The sequence below is a fragment of the Oncorhynchus mykiss genome, chromosome 4, assembly GCF_013265735.2.
Source record: "Oncorhynchus mykiss isolate Arlee chromosome 4, USDA_OmykA_1.1, whole genome shotgun sequence".
Lineage (NCBI taxonomy): Eukaryota > Metazoa > Chordata > Actinopteri > Salmoniformes > Salmonidae > Oncorhynchus > Oncorhynchus mykiss.
Window position 1 is genome coordinate 14,163,051 of NC_048568.1, and position 20,958 is coordinate 14,184,008.

Genomic DNA, 20,958 nt, shown 5'->3' on the forward strand with positions numbered 1-20,958 from the left:
GTACCGATTGGGATGAGGGGGTGCCATTTGTCCTATTTGCTATTAGGGAAACGATACAAGAGTCCTTAGGTTCAACCCTACTGACCTTGTGTTTGGACACACCCCACGGGGTCCGCTGAACGTTTTGAAGGAGCATATCTCATCTCCTACACCCAGTAGCGCCCCTAAAAATGTGTTGGATTATGTCAGTAAGATGCGGGAGAGACTGCACGCCACCTGTGCGTTAGCCCAAAAGTCTCTCTCCTCGTCTCAAAAATGCATGTTGCATTATGACAGAAAAGCTGTTGGCCGTTCATTTGCACCAGAGGATCAAGTTTTAGTTTTGTTGCCAATCCCTGGCTCATCTCTGTCGGCACGTTTTTCTGGACCATATCTGGTGGAAAAGAAACTCAGTGACAGCAATTGTGTAATAAAGACACCAGATCGAAGGCGTTCTTCCCGTGTGTCATGTTAACATGCTGAAAACATATTATGTGCGTGATTTTCCCAACAGTTCCTCAGGTAAGCCGGTCCAGCCCGCCGTCTCCAGTGTGGTGCTGAAGCCTGGCTGGGACCTAGAGGAGGATAAGGAGGACGGGTTGGAGTTACGCCATACGTTACAGCAGTGTGAACGCCTATGTAATTCGGAGATGCTGTAGAAGTTACCCTCTCAAATTGAACATTTGGATAACGATCAAACTAAGAATCTTATCCTATTGATAAACAGTTTTCTCAGTGTGTTTCAGGACGTTCCAAGTCGCACGTCCATCTTGGAACATGATGTGGATGTGGGGAACGCTGTTCCTATACGTCAGCATCCGCACCGGGTTAATTCATTTATTACAGAATGACATGGCAAAACCCAGTAACAGCTCCTGGAGTTCTCTGTGTATTCTTGTTCCTAAGCCTAACGGTACGTCTCGCTTATGCACGGACTATCGTCGTGTAAATGTAGTTACAAAGTCTGATTCTTTTACCTCGCTTAGATGACTGCATTTTACCTTTATTTAACTAGGCAAGTCAGTTAAGAACAAATTCTTATTTTCTATGACGGCCTAGGAACAGTGGGTTACCTGCCTGTTCAGGGGCAGAACGACAGATTTGTACCTTGTCAGCTCGGGGATATGAACTTGCAACCTTTCGGTCACTAGTCCAAAGCTCTAACCCTGCCGCATTGATAGAATTGGCTCTGCTGCTTAAGTTAGTAAGTTAGATTTGCTAAAAGTTTATTGGCAGGTGCCTCTGACCTCTCGAGCTTCTGACATCTCGGCTTTTGTTACGCCTGATAACTTTGTACAATACACGGTGATGCCCTTTGGCATGTGTAATGCACTTGCTACTTTTCAGCGTCTAGTTAACATTGTGTTTGCAGATGTGCCAAATTGTACTGCTTACCTAGACGATGTGGTGATACATTCGTCTACTTGGTCTGATCATCTTTCCACTTTGAAAAGAGTGTTTCAGTGGTTGGAGAATGCTTCTTTAACCCTCAATTTGGCCAAGTGTGAGTTTGGGAAGGCTACTGTGACTTACTTGGGGAAACAAGTGGGACGAGGTCAAGTGCGCCCAGTATCTGGCAAAGTGGAAGCAATTGTTGCTTTTCCTGCTCCCACGACCCACCGCCAGTTGTTCAGATTCCTGGGGATGGTAGGGTACTATCGTACAGTCTGTAAGAATCTCGAAGGTAGTAGCTCCCCTTTCATCTTTGAGTTGAAGCAGGGTGTTGCGTTCCCTCTTCATAGAGGCGTGCGTAATAGTTGTACAAAACTATTCATTTTATACTAGCTCCTTACGCACATACTTTTGCACACAAACAGAAGGTATCCTACGCACATACCGTCTCCCTACCCTGTCCTCCCCCAAGATTAGGGATGCCGTAAGAAGTACTCCCTGCCCTCTCCCAAATCTCTCTGGCCCCTTGCCAAGGTCGGTACCGAATTTTGCTCAGACAGTCTGTGTTTAAGATACTATAAAGACATTTTGTACAAAGATATTGTTTTACCCTAATTCTGACTAAAACTACACACATCATTTATTAGAATTTTACTGACTAAAACTACACACATCATTAATAATTATGATAATAATAATTATGATCCTAATCAATTTCATACAATTTTATGGTTTCAGGGTTGAATACTCAAATCATTCATTTAAACACAAATTCCATTAACAATCACAATCAACAAGTATTAGTAGATTCATATTAAAATAAAACCATCACTTTTGGTTCAGCGTATAAACATACTACTCCAGTACTTATCACATACAGTGAGTAAAGTTAAGCATCTATTAGAAGAGCGAGAGAGATGAGAATAAGAGAGAGGGAGAAGAGTGTGGCCCCACTGGACAGTGCATTACAGGTGACATTGAGATCAGAGTCAGTCCCACTGGAGGAGAAGGTGACGAAGCCTGGCATGTCAGTGCTGATCTGGCTGTTGATCCAGGTCTGGTACTGGGACACTCTGGTGTACACTCCTGGGAAATTTGCTACGGCACAGCCTTGTCCGAAACTAACAACCCCAGACTGGATCCAGACCAGACCCTGTTTGCTCACCATTGGCCCCCCGGAGTCTCCCTGTAGACAGATACATTTTATTAATTTTGCAGATGATCATATCCAGAGCGACTTACGGTAGTGAGTGCATACTTTATTCGTACCGGTCCTCTGTGGGAATTGAACCCACAACCCTGGTGTTGCAAGTGCCATGCTCTACCAACTGAACCAGGTTAATCATCAGGGTCAGTGAACAATGAAATTACAATTAGAAGTTTGATTCATCATCTCTTTGTCATTGAATAATAGCTCTGCAAACTGCAGCTTTGGCTCTGCAACTATTTGGAATGAAACACAGCTATGCATCCCTCACCTGACAGGAATCCTTTCCTCCACTCAGTAGACCAGCACAGATCATGTTGTTTGTGATTGAACTAAATCCAGTATAGAGACAGTTACACTTCCTGTTCCCCACTACCGGCACAGTCACCTCCTGTAGGGTCCCGGGTGAGGGAAGGGGCACTGAGGAGGAGAGACCATGAAATCAACTTTTGCTGATATTCTGTTGTATACATTTCTGATCCTTTTTTTCTGCTGCAACTGTATTGGAACAACATTTACTTGCAAAAAAGCGGATATATTTACAGGTACATAAAGGGTATGTATGGCTTGTCAATGCAAAGTCAGCATCGGGACCATCAGATCTCACCATCACTATTGATATCGCCCCATCCGGTGACCCAGCTATTAGTGCCAGTGTAGTAGGTGCTGTCCTCTGCTGCAAGGCAGACCGGCTGGATGTAGTCAGTGAAGGTGACAGGTGATGAGAGCTTCAGCAAACATATATCATTGTCGCTGGTTGCACTGTTGTAGTTCGGGTTGCAGATGATCTGAGAGACCGTTTGGGATACCTCATTGGAGTTGATGCTTTGCTGATTCTGCCGGCCCAGGTAGACAAGCAGGCCGGACGTGCTGGTGCTGAGAATGAAGAGAGTTGAGACTAACTAATGTTAGTCACTAATGTGATTATTAGACTTAGTGTGCTTGCTGATGCCATTTACACAATACAATTCAGGGATGTATTTTAGAGAGACAATGTCACCTCACTGGAGTCATTACCACTCCTACAACTTATTTGACAACCATTAATACTGTGCTTTAAAACAAGTACAGTACAAACTAGCAAGCACATACAGGTAACTGCCAAAATAAAGGAAACACTTGAATAAATGAGGGCTGCAAAGTCAATTGAATGCAGGTGCTTCCACACAGGTTTGGTTCCTGAGTCAATTAAGCAATTAACATCCCATCACCAGGGGCCGCATTAACGCAGGATTTAGTATTTTTCAAGCAGAAAATGAAATATAAAAAGCAGAAAAGATATCTTGCTGCATTTTGTAAATGCAGATGATGTTCAATATAAACGCAGGTGAAATGGTTTAAAACGCACATTCTGTGATGGTCTGTGTTTTTTAAATGCTGTTACGGTTTGTCCCTCTTGAGACGCTGTGGCAACATAAACACTTCCTCAAAATAGAATCAAGATAAATAATCTAAGATAAATCAAGAAACCTGTAATTAATTTGGAGTTTTTGGCCGAGGAGGTCTTAGTCGCGCATTTTTACATCAAAATGTTTAGTGCAGTAATTCTCAAAGGAAAAAATGTGAATGAAAACTAGTCGTTGGATGACAACACACACTTCATTGAAGAATGCCTACTGTTGTCCAATCACCGACGAAGGGGCATAGACTTCCGCTACCAAACTTCAGCTTGCCTCAAGAAAAATAAAATGGTGTGCTTGAACAGCCGAATAAACCTGTATGCTGTCGAACACCAAAATGAACTAAAACATCGTCATAATATATGCACAAACTGTTTTGACTGGGAAGCATACCGTAACCTTCAGGGTCATGTATAAATACGTCCAGTTGCACATTATTTTGGCTACCATGGTTAGAAGTGGTTAGAAGTGACTTTGAAGAGGAGTCTCAGAGGATCATAGGGGGTTAAAAGTTGTGTCTGTGTGTCTGTGTGTGTCTCAGCCACCAGATATCAACCCAATTGAACACTTATTGGAGATTAGTTTTCCACCACAAACTCCAAATGATGGAATTTCTCATTGAAGAATTGTGTCACATCCCTCCAAAAGAGTTCCAGACACTTGTAGAATCTATGCCAAGGCACATTGAAGCTGTTCTGGTGGCTCGTGGTGTCCCAACACCCTATTAAGACACTTTATACAGTGCCTTGCGAAAGTATTCGGCCCCCTTGAACTTTGCGACCTTTTGCCACATTTCAGGCTTCAAACATAAAGATATAAAACTGTATTTTTTTGTGAAGAATCAACAACAAGTGGGACACAATCATGAAGTGGAACGACATTTATTGGATATTTCAAACTTTTTTAACAAATCAAAAACTGAAAAATTGGGCGTGCAAAATTATTCAGCCCCTTTAAGTTAATACTTTGTAGCGCCACCTTTTGCTGCGATTACAGCTGTAAGTCGCTTGGGGTATGTCTCTATCAGTTTTGCACATCGAGAGACTGACATTTTTTCCCATTCCTCCTTGCAAAAGAGCTCGAGCTCAGTGAGGTTGGATGGAGAGCATTTGTGAACAGCAGTTTTCAGTTCTTTCCACAGATTCTCGATTGGATTCAGGTCTGGACTTTGACTTGGCCATTCTAACACCTGGATATGTTTATTTTTGAACCATTCCATTGTAGATTTTGCTTTATGTTTTGGATCATTGTCTTGTTGGAAGACAAATCTCCGTCCCAGTCTCAGGTCTTTTGCAGACTCCATCAGGTTTTCCTCCAGAATGGTCCTGTATTTGGCTCCATCCATCTTCCCATCAATTTTAACCATCTTCCCTGTCCCTGCTGAAGAAAAGCAGGCCCAAACCATGATGCTGCCACCACCATGTTTGACAGTGTGTTCAGGGTGATGAGCTGTGTTGCTTTTACGCCAAACATAACGTTTTGCATTGTTGCCAAAAAGTTCGATTTTGGTTTCATCTGACCAGAGCACCTTCTTCCACATGTTTGGTGTGTCTCCCAGGTGGCTTGTGGCAAACTTTAAACTACACTTTTTATGGATATCTTTAAGAAATTGCTTTCTTCTTGCCACTCTTCCATAAAGGCCAGATTTGTGCAATATACGACTGATTGTTGTCCTATGGACAGAGTCTCCCACCTCAGCTGTAGATCTCTGCAGTTCATCCAGAGTGATCATGGGCCTCTTGGCTGCATTTCTGATCAGTCTTCTCCTTGTATGAGCTGAAAGTTTAGAGGGACGGCCAGGTCTTGGTAGATTTGCAGTGGTCTGATACTCCTTCCATTTCAATATTATCGCTTGCACAGTGCTCCTTGGGATGTTTAAAGCTTGGGAAATCTTTTTGTATCCAAATCCGGCTTTAAAATTCTTCACAACAGTATCTCGGACCTGCCTGGTGTGTTCCTTGTTCTTCATGATGCACTCTGCGCTTTTAACGGACCTCTGAGACTATCACAGTGCAGGTGCATTTATACGGAGACTTGATTACACACAGGTGGATTGTATTTATCATCATTAGTCATTTAGGTCAACATTGGATCATTCAGAGATCCTCACTGAACTTCTGGAGAGAGTTTGCTGCACTAAAAGTAAAGGGGCTGAATAATTTTGCACACCCAATTTTTCAGTTTTTGATTTGTTAAAAAAGTTTGAAATATCCAATAAATGTCGTTCCACTTCATGATTGTGTCCCACTTGTTGTTGATTCTTCACAAAAAAATACAGTTTTATATCTTTATGTTTGAAGCCTGAAATGTGGCAAAAGGTCGCAAAGTTCAAGGGGGCCGAATACTTTCGCAAGGCACTGTATTTTGACATGTCCTGTATTTTGGCAGTTACATGTACATTTATCATGTTAAATTTAATTATTAAAAAAAAAATACCCAAAGACATTATACTTTGAATTAGTTCTCTGAATTAAGTGATTAATACATGATTAAAATAGATCATTCAGTACATAGACAAAGACAGCATATAGATATTACAATATCACCATGACAATATATGGGTTGGGGGACGGGTAAGGTTATGTCTTTCTACCTGGGGAAGCAGTGAGCGGCAGTCAGCACCCACTCTTTGTTGATAAGGGAGCCTCCACAAAAATGGCGGTTGGAGCGGTGCAGACTGGCCTGCCATGGCCAGCTCCCTGCAGCTGCATCCTGACCCCCGACAATCTTTGTGTTGAGAGAAGCAATGCCACACACTGGAGAAGACAAAAAGAGGAGAGACAGCTCATGATTGAAAACACAAATCCCTCACAGTATAAAAAGAGCATTGAGGAAGATACCCTAGCCGATATGAAGCACTGCAGTTGCATGCAATAATAACTTACCATTTGCCTGTGAATGGCCACCTGGTGGAGAGAGAGTGGATTGGTGTTATTAAAAGGGGTTTACAGTTACCAGGTTTTTTTAAAGTAAAAATATAAGTATAATTTGAAAAATAAAATGTATTGAGTAAATGTATTTATTGATTATCTTAATTTTGATAAGAGATGAACATTTTATGAATTTAAAGTTTTTTGTTGATGTGAAAATAACTCTAAATGTATCGATTCTAAGGATGCTGAAAAAAGTTTGAATACCTTTGGCTTAAAGAGATATGCTAAATGGGGGAGGAAACAAGTATCTAAATATGTAAAATCGCTGAACTATCCCTTTAAGTAGCTGGAAATCTTACAGTTTGTGGCTCTATCAAAATAGAATGAAGCCCTACAAAATGATAGCCAGTGCATTAGGAACGTTTTTAGACCCCTTGACATTTTCCACATTTTGTTACGTTACAGCTTTATTCTAATATGGATTAAATAATAAAGTTTCCTTATCAATCTACACACAATACCCCATTATGACAAAATGGAAACAGGTTTTTAGACATTTTTGCAGAATTATTAAAAATAAAAAAACAGAAATACCTTATTTACATAAGTATTCAGACTCTTTGCTAGGAGCCTCGAAATGGAGATCAGGTGCATGCTGTTTCCATTGATCATCCTTGAGATGTTTTTATAACTTGATTTGAGTCCACGCATGGTAAACTTAATTGATTGGACGTGAATTGGAAAGGCACACAAAGACTCATTTGTGACCAAGCTTTAACTTCCTAACTGATGTCTTGAGATGTTGCTTCAATATATCCACATCATTTTCCATACTCATGATGCCATCTATTTTGTGAAGTGCACCAGTCCATCCTGCAGCAAAGCACCCCCACATCATGAGGCTGCCACCCCCGTGCTTCACAGTTGGGATCGTGTTCTTCGGCTTGCAAGCCTCCCCCTTTCCCTCCAAACATAACAATGGTCATTATGGCCAAACAGTTCTATTTTTGTTTAATCAGGCTAGAGAACATTTCTCCAAAATGTACGATCTTTGTCCCCATGTGCAGTTGCAAACAGTAGTCTGGCTTTTTTATGGCAGTTTTGGAGCAGTGGCTTCTTCCTTGCTTAGCGGCCTTTCAAGTTGTCGATATAGGACTTACTGTTGAAAAATATACTTTTGTACCCGTTTCCTCCAGCATCTTCACAAGGTCCTTTGCTGTTGTTCTGGGATTGATTCACACTTTTTGCACCAAAGTACATTCAGCTCTAGGAGACAGAACGCATCTCCTTCCTGAGCGGTACAACGGCTGCGTGGTCCCATGGTGTTTATACTTGCGTACTATTGTTTGTACAGATGAATGTGGTACCTTCAGGCGTTTGGAAATTACTCCTAAGGATGAACCAGACTTGTGGAGGTCTACAATTTTTTTTCTGAGGTCTTGGCTGATTTCTTTTGATTTTCTCATGATATCAAGCAAAGAGGCACTGAGTTTGAAGGTAGGCCTTGAAATACATCCACAGGTATACCTCCAATTGACTCAAATGGTGTCAATTAGCCTATCAGAAGCATCTAGAGCGATGACATCATTTTCTGGAATTTTCCAAGCTGTTTAAAAGGCACAGTCAACTTTGTGTATGTAAACTTCTGACCCACTGGAATTGTGATACACTGAATTATAAGTGAAATAATCTGTCTGTAAACAGTTGCTGGAAAAATTACTTGTGTCATGCACAAAGTAGATGTCCTAACCGACTTGGCAAAACTATAGTTTGTTCATAATAATTTTGTGGAGTGGTTGAAAAGCGAGTTTTAATGACTCCAAACGAAGTGTATGTAAACTTCTGACTTCAACTGTATTTACTTATGTAAATAAGGTATTTCTGTTTATTTTTATTTTGTATAAATTAGCAAGAATGTCTAAAAACCTGTTTTCGCTTTGCCATTATAGTGTATTGTGTGTAGTATGCTCGAAGGGGAAAAAGTATTGAATCCATTTAAGAATAAAGCTGTAACTTAACAAAATGTGGAAGAATTCAACGTGTCTGAATACTTTCCGAAGGCTCTGTGCATACACTACATATATATGTCACAGAAACAACCCACTAGGCAAGAATATTGGCTCTCTAGGTGAAACTTGTGGTAACTCAATGCTGGTAGGGTTTTTGTCATATCAACCCTTTTGTTTATACACCATTCAGTGCCGCTCAGTGGATGTCCTTCTAAGGGCGGAAATACCATACACAAACAAACTACTGGTATTTCCAGAATATAATGTTTGGAACATTCATTGTTATATTCTTAGCCTCATTCTTTTTTTCTCAAGACAAAGGAGATTATTGTGGACTACAGGAAAAGGAGGACCGAGTATTCCCCCATTCTCATCGACGGGGCTGTAGTGGAGCAGGTTGGCGTCCACCAAGACGCCAACCTGGCGTCCACATCACCAACAAACTAACATGGTCCAAGCACACCAAGACAGTCGTGAAGAGGGCCCGACAAAACCTATTCCCCCTCAGGAGACTGAATAGATTTGGCATGGGTCCTCAGATCCTGAAAATCTTTTACAGCTGCACCATCGAGAGCATCCTGACTGGTTGCATCACTGCCTAGTATGACATCTGTATGGCCTCCGACCACAAGGCACTACAGAGGGTAGTGCGTACGGCCCAGTACATCACCGGGGCCAAGCTTCCTGGCATCCAGGACGTCTATACCAGGCAGTGTCAGAGGAAGGCCCTAAACATTGTCAAAGACTCCAGCCACCCTAGTCATAGACTGTTCTCTCTGCTACACACGGAAAGCGGTACCGGAGCACCAAGTCTAGGTCCAAGAGGCTTCTAAACAGCTTCTACCCCCAAGCCATAAGACTCATGAACAGCTAATCAAATGGCTACCCAGACTATTTGCATTACCCCCTCCCCCACGCTGCTGCTACTCTCTGTTATTATCTACGCATAGTCACTTTAATAACTCTACCTAGATGTACACAATTACCTCAATTACCACGACAGCAGTTCCAAAAGCACATTGACCCATTGACTCTGTACCGGTACCCCCTATATATAGCCCCGCTATTGTTATTTACTGCTGCTCTTCAATTATTTGTTATTCTTATCTCTTACTTTTTTATGGATTTTCATAAAACTGCATTGTTGGTTAAGGGCTTGTAAGTAAGCATTTCACTGAAAGGTCTACATCTTTTGTATTCGGCGCATGTGATGAATAAACATCTAAACAGTAGTATCACTGTGTCAAGTGAGTGAAACTCAACAGTGAACAATAGGAATGTGGTCTGGTTAGACTAGTCTATTGTTGATCCAGGCTGTATCACAACCGGCCGTGATTGGGAGTCCCATAGGGCGGTGCAATATTGGCCCAGCTCGTCCGGGTTTGGCCGGTGTAGGCCGTCATTGTAAATAAGAATTTCTTCTTAACTGACTTGCCTAGTTAATAAAGGTTCAATTTAAAGTATATATATATTGTTGTCTTTTGATAATAAGAAGTAGATATAACGGTAGTTTGAGTGAGAATCTTTGATTTAGTCAGTGTGGAAACCACTTTGTTTTTTGTTAAACAGTAATATCACTTGGGACAGTGCTGTGGAGAATGTTTTGGCTATCATATTAATTATCGATTAAAGTGGTGTCATGTGCAAGACTTGCATTACACTGAAAGATTCAGTATAAGAATGATTACATCATTTCAAAAGACGTATAATTTCAATTACTTTTCATAGATAATTTCAACTTCCTAAATACTCAACTTTTTGTGGGGGGGGGGGGGGGGGGGTCTCTCTCAAAATGAGGCAGTAATCATTACAAAGCAAATATACACACAGTCCAAAATATAATATATTCCTGTAATGTACTGTAAAACCAGTGATATCAAACATATTCACCGTTTTAATGCAGTCTAAACTTTCCTTTAATCATTTGGGAAAGAACCCAATATAACCCAATGTCTATATAGGAATCTAGTCAAACAGTAAAATAATTTACTTGGAAAAGTACAGTACTTCATAGTAAAGTGTGAACTTGTTGAGTTTTCTCTAAATGTATTAAAGTAACTCAAAGTGGACTGCTAGTCTATAATAATAATAATAATAATTCTCTATTACCTTTTCCCATGCAGGTCAACGCAAATACAACAGCACACAATACCCACCCCGACTCCATCCTATTAGCTGCTACGGCTTTGTGTGTGTCCTGTATTTAAAATACCTTTGGTTGGAGGAGGTATGTACCACAGGAGGTTGGTGGCACCTTAATTGAGGAGGATGGGCTTGTGGTAATGGCTCACCACACTGACCCATTCCATTAGCGCCATTTCTGACATTATGAGCCGTCCTACCCTCAGCAGCCTCCTGTGGTATGTACATAGGTAGGTAATAGCTTGAATTGTTGAGTCAGGGTGTGACACATGCCTCATGACACATGTCATTGGCCCTCTCTCTCTCTCTCTCTCTCTCTCTCTGCATGCTGGGAGTGATTGGTGCATGCTGGGAATTGTTTGAGTGAAGGAGTGAGTGTGTTGTGGAGAGTTAGATACTCACAACTTTCTTTCAGTTTGCTATTTCTTGGTGGCATTTTTTTGGTTTTCTTCTGTGCACGATTAAGGTTATTATTTTTGTTGTGGTAGAATTAAGTATTTAGTTTGTCGTATTGAAATTACCCTGATTTTGGCGGGGATGGCAGCCCGAATGGGGATGCCGTCCCTGTCACTTCCGCAGGGCTTTAGGTGTGTTACTGAAGCTACTGTCACGGTGGAGGAGTTTCTGGTCGCTGTAGGAGAGAAGGTAGGCTATGAGAATGTTGCTTATGCATCCCGGATGAATAAAGTGGTGGTGGTATTTCTTAAAGAAGAGTGTCTAGTTGATCGGATGGTTGAGCATGGTGTACTTCTTAAAGGAATGTTTATTCAAGTTACGCCTCTTTTTTCTCCGTCAACAAGGGTAACGATTTCAAATGTACCGCCTTTTATTCCAAATGAGCTATTGGAGCGCGAGTTATTGCGCTTTGGGAAGTTCGCCAGTTCAATTAAGGTTGTCCCGTTGGGTTGCAAACACCCGGCGTTGAAACAGGTAATGTCGTTTCGGCGACAGGTGTTTATGTTTTTGGACTCACCGGAGCAGACTTTAGAGTTATCGTTTAAAATCAAGTATGACAATAGAATGTATATGGCTTATGCTAGTACGGTTAGTCAACGGTGTTTTGAGTGTGGGGATGTTGGTCATAAGCGACATGCTTGCCCGAAATGGGAGAAGGCCGAGGGAGGGGCGCAGGTGGTCATCGTAACGCCTGGGCCCTCTGATGTAGGGAGAGGTGGACCAACAGCGGTAGAGCAGCCAAAATCAAATCAAATCAAATCAAATGCTATTTGTCACATACACATGGTTATCAGATGTTAATGCGAGTGTAGCGAAATGCTTGTGCTTCTAGTTCCGACAATGCAGTAATAACCAACAAGTAATCTAACTAACAATTCCAAAACTACTGCGCATGCTCTGAGGGCGCGGCTGGGGATGCCGTCTGGGCCTGCAGCCTTGCGAGGGTTAACACGTTTAAATGTCTTACTCACCTCGGCTGCAGTGAAGGAGAGTCCGCATGTTTTCGTTGCAGGCCGTGTCAGTGGCACTGTATTGTCCTCAAAGCGGGCAAAAAAGTTATTTAGTCTGCCTGGGAGCAGGACATCCTGGTCCGTGACTGGGCTGGATTTCTTCTTGTAGTTCGTGATTGACTGTAGACCCTGCCACATGCCTCTTGTGTCTGAGCCGTTGAATTGAGATTCTACTTTGTCTCTGTACTGACGCTTAGCTTGTTTGATAGCCTTGCGGAGGGAATAGCTGCACTGTTTGTATTCGGTCATGTTACCAGTCCCCTTGCCCTGATTAAAAGCAGTGGTTCGCGCTTTAAGTTTCACGCGAATGCTGCCATCAATCCACGGTTTCTGGTTAGGGAATGTTTTAATCATTGCTATGGGAACGCCATCTTCAACGCACGTTCTAATGAACTCGCACACCGAATCAGCGTATTCGTCAATATTGTTATCTGACGCAATACGAAACATGTCCCAGTCCACGTGATGGAAGCAGTCTTGGAGTGTGGAGTCAGCTTGTTCGGCCCAGCGTTGGACAGACCTCAGCGTGGGAGCCTCTTGTTTTAGTTTCTGTCTGTAGGCAAGGATCAACAAAATGGAGTCGTGGTCAGCTTTTCCGAAAGGAGGGCGGGGCAGGGCCTTATATGCGTCGCGGAAGTTAGAGTAACAATGATCCAAGGTTTTTCCACCCCTGGTTGCGCAATCGATATGCTGATAAAATTTAGGGAGTCTTGTTTTCAGATTAGCTTTGTTAAAATCCCCAGCTACAATGAATGCAGCCTCCGGATAAATGGATTCCAGTTTGCAAAGAGTCAAATAAAGTTCGTTCAGAGCCATCGATGTGTCTGCTTGGGGGGGAATATATACGGCTGTGATTATAATCGAAGAGAATTCTCTTGGTAGATAATGCGGTCTACATTTGATTGTGAGGAATTCTAAATCAGGTGAACAGAAGGATTTGAGTTCCTGTATGTTTCTTTCATCACACCATGTCTCGTTAGCCATAAGGCATACGCCCCCGCCCCTCTTCTTACCAGAAAGATGTTTGTTTCTGTCGGCGCGATGCGTGGAGAAACCCGCTGGCTTCACCGCCTCCGATAGCGTCTCTCCAGTGAGCCGTGAAGCAAAGAACGTTACAGTCTCTGATGTCCCTCTGGAATGCTCCCCTTGCTCGGATTTCATCAACCTTGTTGTCAAGAGACTGGACATTGGCGAGAAGAATGCTAGGGAGTGGTGCACGATGTGCCCGTCTCCGGAGTCTGACCAGAAGACCGCCTCGTTTCCCTCTTTTTCAGACTCGTTTTTTTGGGTCGCTGCATGGGATCCATTCCGTTGTCCTGGGTGAAAGGCAGAACACAGGATCCGCGTCGCGAAAAACATATTCTTGGTCGTACTGATGGTGAGTTGACGTTGATCTTATATTCAGTAGTTCTTCTTGACTGTATGTAATGAAACCTAAGATGACCTGGGGTAGTGTGCTGGGGTTCATGTGGAGCTAGACTCCCAGGTAGTGGAGGAGATGCCTGGTACGAGTGATGAGGTGCAAGTGGGGAGTGTTGAAAGGGATGTGGTAGAGGGGAGTCAGTTGTCTGTGGTCTCAGCTGAGGATCAGGAGAATGATATGGATATCTCTTTTGATATGACAGCTGCTGGTGAGGACTCAGTTTATGATCTAGAGGAGGTAAATGAGTTTCTGGATCAGACTTTTGGGAAATCTGTCAAATTGGCAGATTATTTTGATGTTGATACGTTTGTGAGGTCAGCTGTGATGTTACAGAAGACGGTGGGGTTAGACCAATTGAGTGAGAAGAAGCGGTTTCGCTTGAGGAAATGTATTACTGCTGTTGCAGCAGCAAAAGGTGGTGGGAAACGTAGTCAGATTAAGATTAAAATAATGATGATGATCATGCTTCATAGGGTGTCTTTATTCTCCTTGATTTCTCTGGTTTCTTCTGCTTTTCTTTTCTCTTTTCTATATGGAGGTACTAAGGGTAGGTTCTCTCAATATGAATTGGGGAAGGGACAGGAATAAGAGGGCTTAGGTATTAGAAGTAATAAAACAGAAAAGGCTTAATGTAGTTTTCCTACAGGAGACACATAGTGATGAGGAAAATAAGGTTGACTGGGGTATGTGGTGGGAGGGGCAGCATGTACTCAGTCATGGTACTAATTTCAGTGCTGGGGTGGCAATTTTGTTTTCCTCAGGCTTAGGGGTGACTGTGGTATCTACAACAGAGATTGTCATGGGTCGGGTTTTATTGGTCAAGGTGGATGTTATGGGGTTTTTGTTTGTTTTTTGAATGTTTATGCTCCTAATGAGGGTACAGAGCGTATTGCTATATTTGATCAAATAACGGAAACCTTAAGACAGTGTGACCAAGAGGGGTGTATGGTTTTAGGGGGGGACTGGAACTGTACAGTGGATTTTACTGTTGATCGCACCGCTGAAGAACCTCACCTGCGGTCAGCCACTTGCCTGTCTGGCCTATTAACTGAGTTTGAGCTTTCTGATGTGTGGAGAGTAAGGAATGCAAAAGTTAGGCAGTACACATGGCTAAAAATTAATGAAGGTCGTGTCAGTGCAGCAAGGTTAGACAGGTTGTATGTATCTGAGCAATACTGTAGTATTGTTGGAAAGTGTGCCATTACTCCTGTGGGTTTCTCTGATCATCATATGGTTACTGTTGATATTCACTTGTCCTGTCCACGAAGGTCATCACCTTACTGGTATTTTAATGTTAAATTGTTACATGATGTCATGTTTTGTGACAGGTTTTTGTTGTTTTGGGAAAAATTGAGGGTTATAAAAGGACATTTTGAGTCCTTGAGACAATGGTGGGAGGTTGGGAAGGCCCAAATATTAGTATTTTGTCAACAAAATACTGTTCTGTCTCAAATTGAAGTTAAAGAGACTATCAAGGCCCTTGAACAGGACATCAAATCTATTGAATTGAAGCTGCTCACTCAGAACGACCCTGGACTAGTCATGAACTTACAGGACAAGAGACATGAACTGAGGTCGTTTCTGCATGAAAGAGTGAAGGGTGCCTTGATTAAGTCTTGTTTCGCTTCCCTCAAGGATATGGATGCTCTTAGCGCTTTTAAAAAAAACCTAGGACAATCGACATTTCAACGTAAACAGATGGTCTGCCTTCGTCTCCCTGATGGGAAGGTGACCACGGATGACATTGAAATGCGTCAACATGCCGTGGATTTCTACTCGTCCCTCTATAAGGCGGAGGATTGTGACTCTCTGTGTACTGAACAGTTGTTACACGGTCTTCCTCAATTGGGACCTGAGCAGAGAATCGCATTGGACTCTGACATTACACTGCAAGAGCTGTCCACAGCAGTTATGCAGCTCTCAACAGGCCGAGCCCCTGGCATCGATGGTTTACCATCTGAGTTTTATAAGCACTTTTGGGGGTCTATTGGGGAGGATTTTTATGAAGTGGTGTGTGAATCTTTTCATGATAGTTCTCTTCCTGTATCCTGTCAATGTGCGGTGCTTTCACTGTTGCCAAAAAAGGGTGATTTGGCTCTCATAAAAAATTGGAGACCTGTTGCTTTGCTGTGCGCTGAATACAAAATTGTTTCTAAATGTCTCTCAAACAGGTTGAAAGAGTATCTGGGATTGTTGATCCACAAGGACCAGTCCTACTGTGTACCTGATCCCTCTATTGTTGACAACTTGTTTCTGATAAGAGATGTTTTAGACATTTGTAAACTGTTTGATGTAAATGTGGGTTTACTTTCTTTGGATCAGGAGAAGGCTTTTGATCGTGTGGACCACCAGTACTTGTTCAAAACAATGAAAGCCTTTGGGTTTGGGGATGTTTTTTTGTCTTGGATGAATTTACTGTATGCTGGGGCCTCGTGTATGGTGAAGGTGGGGAGTGGTTTGAGTTGCCCCATCCCTGTCCAAAGGGGCATCAGGCAGGGATGCCCAATTTCAGGGCAGTTATATAGTCTGGCGATTGAACCAATGCTTTGTTTTTTAAGAGCGAAGCTTACTGATTTCTCTGTGCCAGATGTAATGAAGGGTCCCACGATAGCACTGTCTGCGTATGCAGATGATGTGATAGTTTTTATTACAGGGGGTGAGGATGTTAAGGTTCTCTCAAACGCTTTAAAGGTGTATGAGGGGGCCTCCTCAGCTAGAGTCAATTGGGGAAAGAGTGAAGCGCTGTGGGCAGGTCGGCTTCAAACGGGGTCTGCTCCACGGTTACCAGGGGGGCTTCAGACGGGGTCCGCTCCACGGTTACCAGGGGGACTTCAGTGGGGCAGAGATGGGATGAAGACTTTGGGGGTTTTTCTAGGCTCCGATGTCTTTCAGAAAAAGAACTGGGAGGGTGTAGCGGAGAAAGTGTGTGCCAGACTGTCAAGGTGGAAATGGGTGCTGCCCCAGCTGTCTTTTTGGGGAAGGGTCCTGGTTGCTGCCTCTACCCTGTGGCACAGACTAATGATTTTGCAGCCACCAAAGGGTCTGATACAAGAGCTTCTGAGGACCCTTGTCAATTTCTTGTGGTCTGGACAACACTGGATTAAAGCTGCAGCCCTGTACCTGCCACTGCACGAGGGTGGGCAAGGCCTGGTGGACATTTCCTCTAGAATCATGGCTTTCCTGCTCCAAGCAGCCCAGAGATTGTTGTACAGAGACGGTTCTAGCTGGGTCAAAAGAGCCTATTTTTTACAACACTGCCATCCAGTCCCGTGTTCTGGGTTCAGCCAGCCTATGTTCATGCCTGTTAGGCGTGGGGTGTACCAAGCTGGGTCATCTGATGCGTAGCAGGAGCAGATCGTTGGAGGAGCTGGGAGAAAGAGCGGGGATCCGATCATCTCGCCTACTGAGGAAGGTCGTCGATGAGGTCTGCGATTCCTTGCCAGGGCTTCATCTGCAGTATGTGACTGACACTTCCAATTCTGATCGGTGGAAGGAGGGTCTGGATTATGTGTTCCCTGCACTGATTGTTAGTGCTGTGATGGGGGCATTCGAGGAGACGGGGGTTTGCTGCTTTCCTTCGATACCCCGGAGCTGGGGGTTCAAGGAGGTGGGAAAGAAGGCCATGTACAGAATATGTGTAAAGGTGTCCCATGCCTCTTCCCTGGAAGGGGTAAAATCGACGAGGTGGGCGGGTGTGCTTGGTCCACGTGCCTCTCCAAAAGGCTGTTGGCGATCATTATACAAACTGCCTATTGATAAGAGGACAGCTGACCCCCAATGGAGGATAATACATGGAGCTATAGCCACCAACATGCATCTGGTACACCTGGACCCGACTGTTGGGGAGGGGTGTCCATTCTGTGCCGAGTCTGAATCTCTGGCACATCTGTTTTTACTGTTTCCCAGGTTGGTCGGGATGATTGAACTGATCACTGATTGGTTCTCAACGTTGGGAGAGGTTTTCTTCGCAAAAATTAGCCCTATGGAAGACCCGAAAGAACAGTATTCGGGGACAGGGATCTGTGGATGTGGTGGGAATGCTGGAGGGAATGTTGGCAGCGAGACTAAGGGTTGAGTTTGCCTATTATAAACTTGTCAACAATATTGATCTGTTTTTGAGTATATGGGGTATTCAGAGGCTGTTGTGTTTAGTTACTGTGGAGGAGGAATTGGAGTTGTGTTTTTAATTGATGTGTAACTGTGGTTTTGTATGAGTATTTATTGTGTGTTGGGCCCGCAGACCCAATAAAGATTATTTAAAACTCTAAAACTCTCTCTCTCTCTCTCTCCCTCTCTGTGTCCTCCCCTACCTTGCCTCATTCAACATTCATAATTTTCAATTATTCTCAATTAAATTAACATTGTGTATTTGTAATTCTATCATCCTTACAGTTAAAGAGTAAACATACATACCTACACGTACACACACACTTTAAACCCCCTATGCCCCTTTGAGACCACCCTTTCAAAGTCACTGCGATTTCTTCTACTATCCATTGTAGCCAAAATAATGGGCAACCAGCGTTTTTATACAGGACCCTAACCATAATGGGATGTTAATAGCTTAACCTGTCTACGATATTGGTTCCCAATTGGGAATCAACCCTCCCACGTTCAGCTGAAACGGTGGCGCATGGAACGCAAAAATATTCTTAAAAATATTTAACCTCCACACATTAACAAGTCCAATAGCTCAAATGAAAGATAAACACCTTGTTCATCTAGCCAGAAAGTCAGATTTCTAAAATGTTTTACGGCGAAAACATAGCACATATATATGTAAAACCACCACCAGACACAGCTCATTTGAATAGCCAAAACATGCAATCAACAAACGCAGGATTAAAAAATAAATCGCTCACTAACCTTTTGAAAATCTTCATCAGATGACAGTAATATGACATGTTACACAGTACATCTTTTTTTTTCAATAATATGCCATTTATATCCATAAATGTCCATTTACAGTGAGTTCACGTTCAGAAATTACTCAAAAATGCCTGCAGGAAATCTAGGTAGCGGGGCAAGATAACGTAAATAGACATCATAAACTTTGACTAAATATACATGTTCTACATATAGTTAGAAAGATACACTGCTTCTTTATGCAACCGCTTTGTTAGATTTATTTTTAACGTTACAGAAATCGCACACTATTCAATATGCTGAGACAGCGCTCAGTTCCAAGCTACATTTCTACGTAATGTTGGAGTCAACAGAAACACAGATTTAAGCATAAATATTCCCTTACCTTCAATGGTCTTCGTTCAGAATGTTCTGGAAGGCTTCATACTTACCCAATACATCGTTTGGTTTCAAGTCTTGCGTCTTTGTATTAGCTACTGCTAATAACATCAGCTGAAATGCACCCAAAACGTCCTCTGGTCCGGAAAAGTTGCGCATCAAAACTTCAAACTTACATATTATATGTCGACTAAACAGGTCAAACTAAGTGCAGAAGCAAGCTTTATGATGTTTTAGACACGCAAAACAAACTTCAATTCAATCGGCCATCGTCTGCCCTTCTCTTGAGTGCTGGAACAAAGGAATGGCTGGGACCAATTCGCGCCCCTACGCACAGCCTATTCTCTCGTGGCACGCACTAATTTCACTCCCATAGAGTCAATTCTCGCGGGATTTGAACGATTCAAAGCTCTACTGAAAGAGGACATCTAGCGGAAGAGATAGAAAGTGTCCCCAGAATCATAACTGGTTGGGAAGGGTGGGGGCCATGACGTCAAAGTTGCTCCAACTTTCATGGCCACAAAAACTAGTTTGGAAGAATGCCTGCCCTGTGAGTTCTGCTATACTTACAGACATAATTCCAACGGTTTTAGAATCTTTAGAGTGTTTTCTATCCAATAATAATTTTTATTTGCATATATTAGCAATTTTTGACAGATTTTTTTTCAGTTTACTAGGGGTACCCAATCTCTCCAAAGGGGGCATATGTCTGCCATATCCTTAACAGGTTTTAATTAACTCAGAAAACCACACCTGTGTGGATGCAGCTGCTCTCACTCACTCACACACACTCCTTCTTGTCCTACCTCATAACTTTGCATGTCAACTAGAGTGACTTGTTTTAGAGGTAGTGCCCCCCTCCTCTCTATCCCCAGAGACTCCTTTTAGAGGCAGTGCCCCCCTCTATCTCATGTTAAAGGCAATGCGTCCCCTTCTCTTTATCCCCAAAGAGACTCATTTTAGAGGCAGTGCCCCCCTATCTCATGTTAAAGACAATGCCCCCCCTTCTCTTTATCCCCAGAGAGACTCATTTTACAGGCAGTGCTCCCCTCTATCTCATGTTAAAGACAATGCCCGCCTTCTCTTTATCCCCAGAGAGACTAATTTTAGAGGCAGTGCCTCCCTCCTCGGGGGCAGACCACAAGAGACCTGGACCAACCTAATCCAGCAGACTTATAAATTCAAAACAGAGATCCTTGGAATACTATTTAAGTACAACCTTCTTTCCATGCTTGCTTCCACCCTGGTTTTCTTTCTTCCTTTTTCTTCTTTCTTCCAATTCGAATGCCGCCCCAACAGATCCACAAATGATACAATCTTAATTGCACTTAACACAGCTCTCTGCCACCTGGACAAGAGGAATACCTACTGTATGGGAGAATGCTGTTCATTGACTAAAGCTCAGCGTTCAACACCATAATACCCTTCAAGCTCGGGACCCTGGGACTGAAAACCTCCCATTGCAACTGAATCCTGGACTCCCTGACAGGCTGCCCCAGGTAATAAGGGTAGGCTACAACACCACCACAATGACCCACAACACGGGGGCCCCTCAGGGGTGTGTGCTTAGTCCCGCAATATACAAACAATATGTTTCCATTTAATCATCAAGTGTGATGACTAAACAGAAAAGCATTTAACAGTCATTGGAACTGAGTTCTGATGAACAACCAAATGTAGCATTACAAAATTACATTTGCTTGCCAACTTAATTATTTACATCACAAGAACATATTTACCAGTAGATTCATAGTCACACTGAATTAAAACACACTTATTGTAAATTTTGGATCTTTTGTGGTCTGCTCCAACTGTTTTGGTAC

General features: G+C 42.8%; 1 protein-coding gene across 1 annotated transcript; it reads right to left on the reverse strand.

The window, feature by feature from the left end:
• Window positions 1–2,081: 2,081 nt before the first annotated feature.
• On the reverse strand, window positions 2,082–11,096 carry LOC110522136 (serine protease 27). Its single transcript, XM_021600269.2, has 6 exons — window positions 10,970–11,096; window positions 6,864–6,884; window positions 6,572–6,734; window positions 3,186–3,454; window positions 2,850–2,998; window positions 2,082–2,557 (listed from the first exon to the last, which is right to left on the reverse strand). Exons 1-6 carry the CDS (start codon window positions 11,025–11,027, stop codon window positions 2,261–2,263), a joined length of 957 nt encoding a protein of 318 aa, XP_021455944.2. The 5' UTR covers window positions 11,028–11,096; the 3' UTR covers window positions 2,082–2,260.
• Window positions 11,097–20,958: the final 9,862 nt, after the last annotated feature.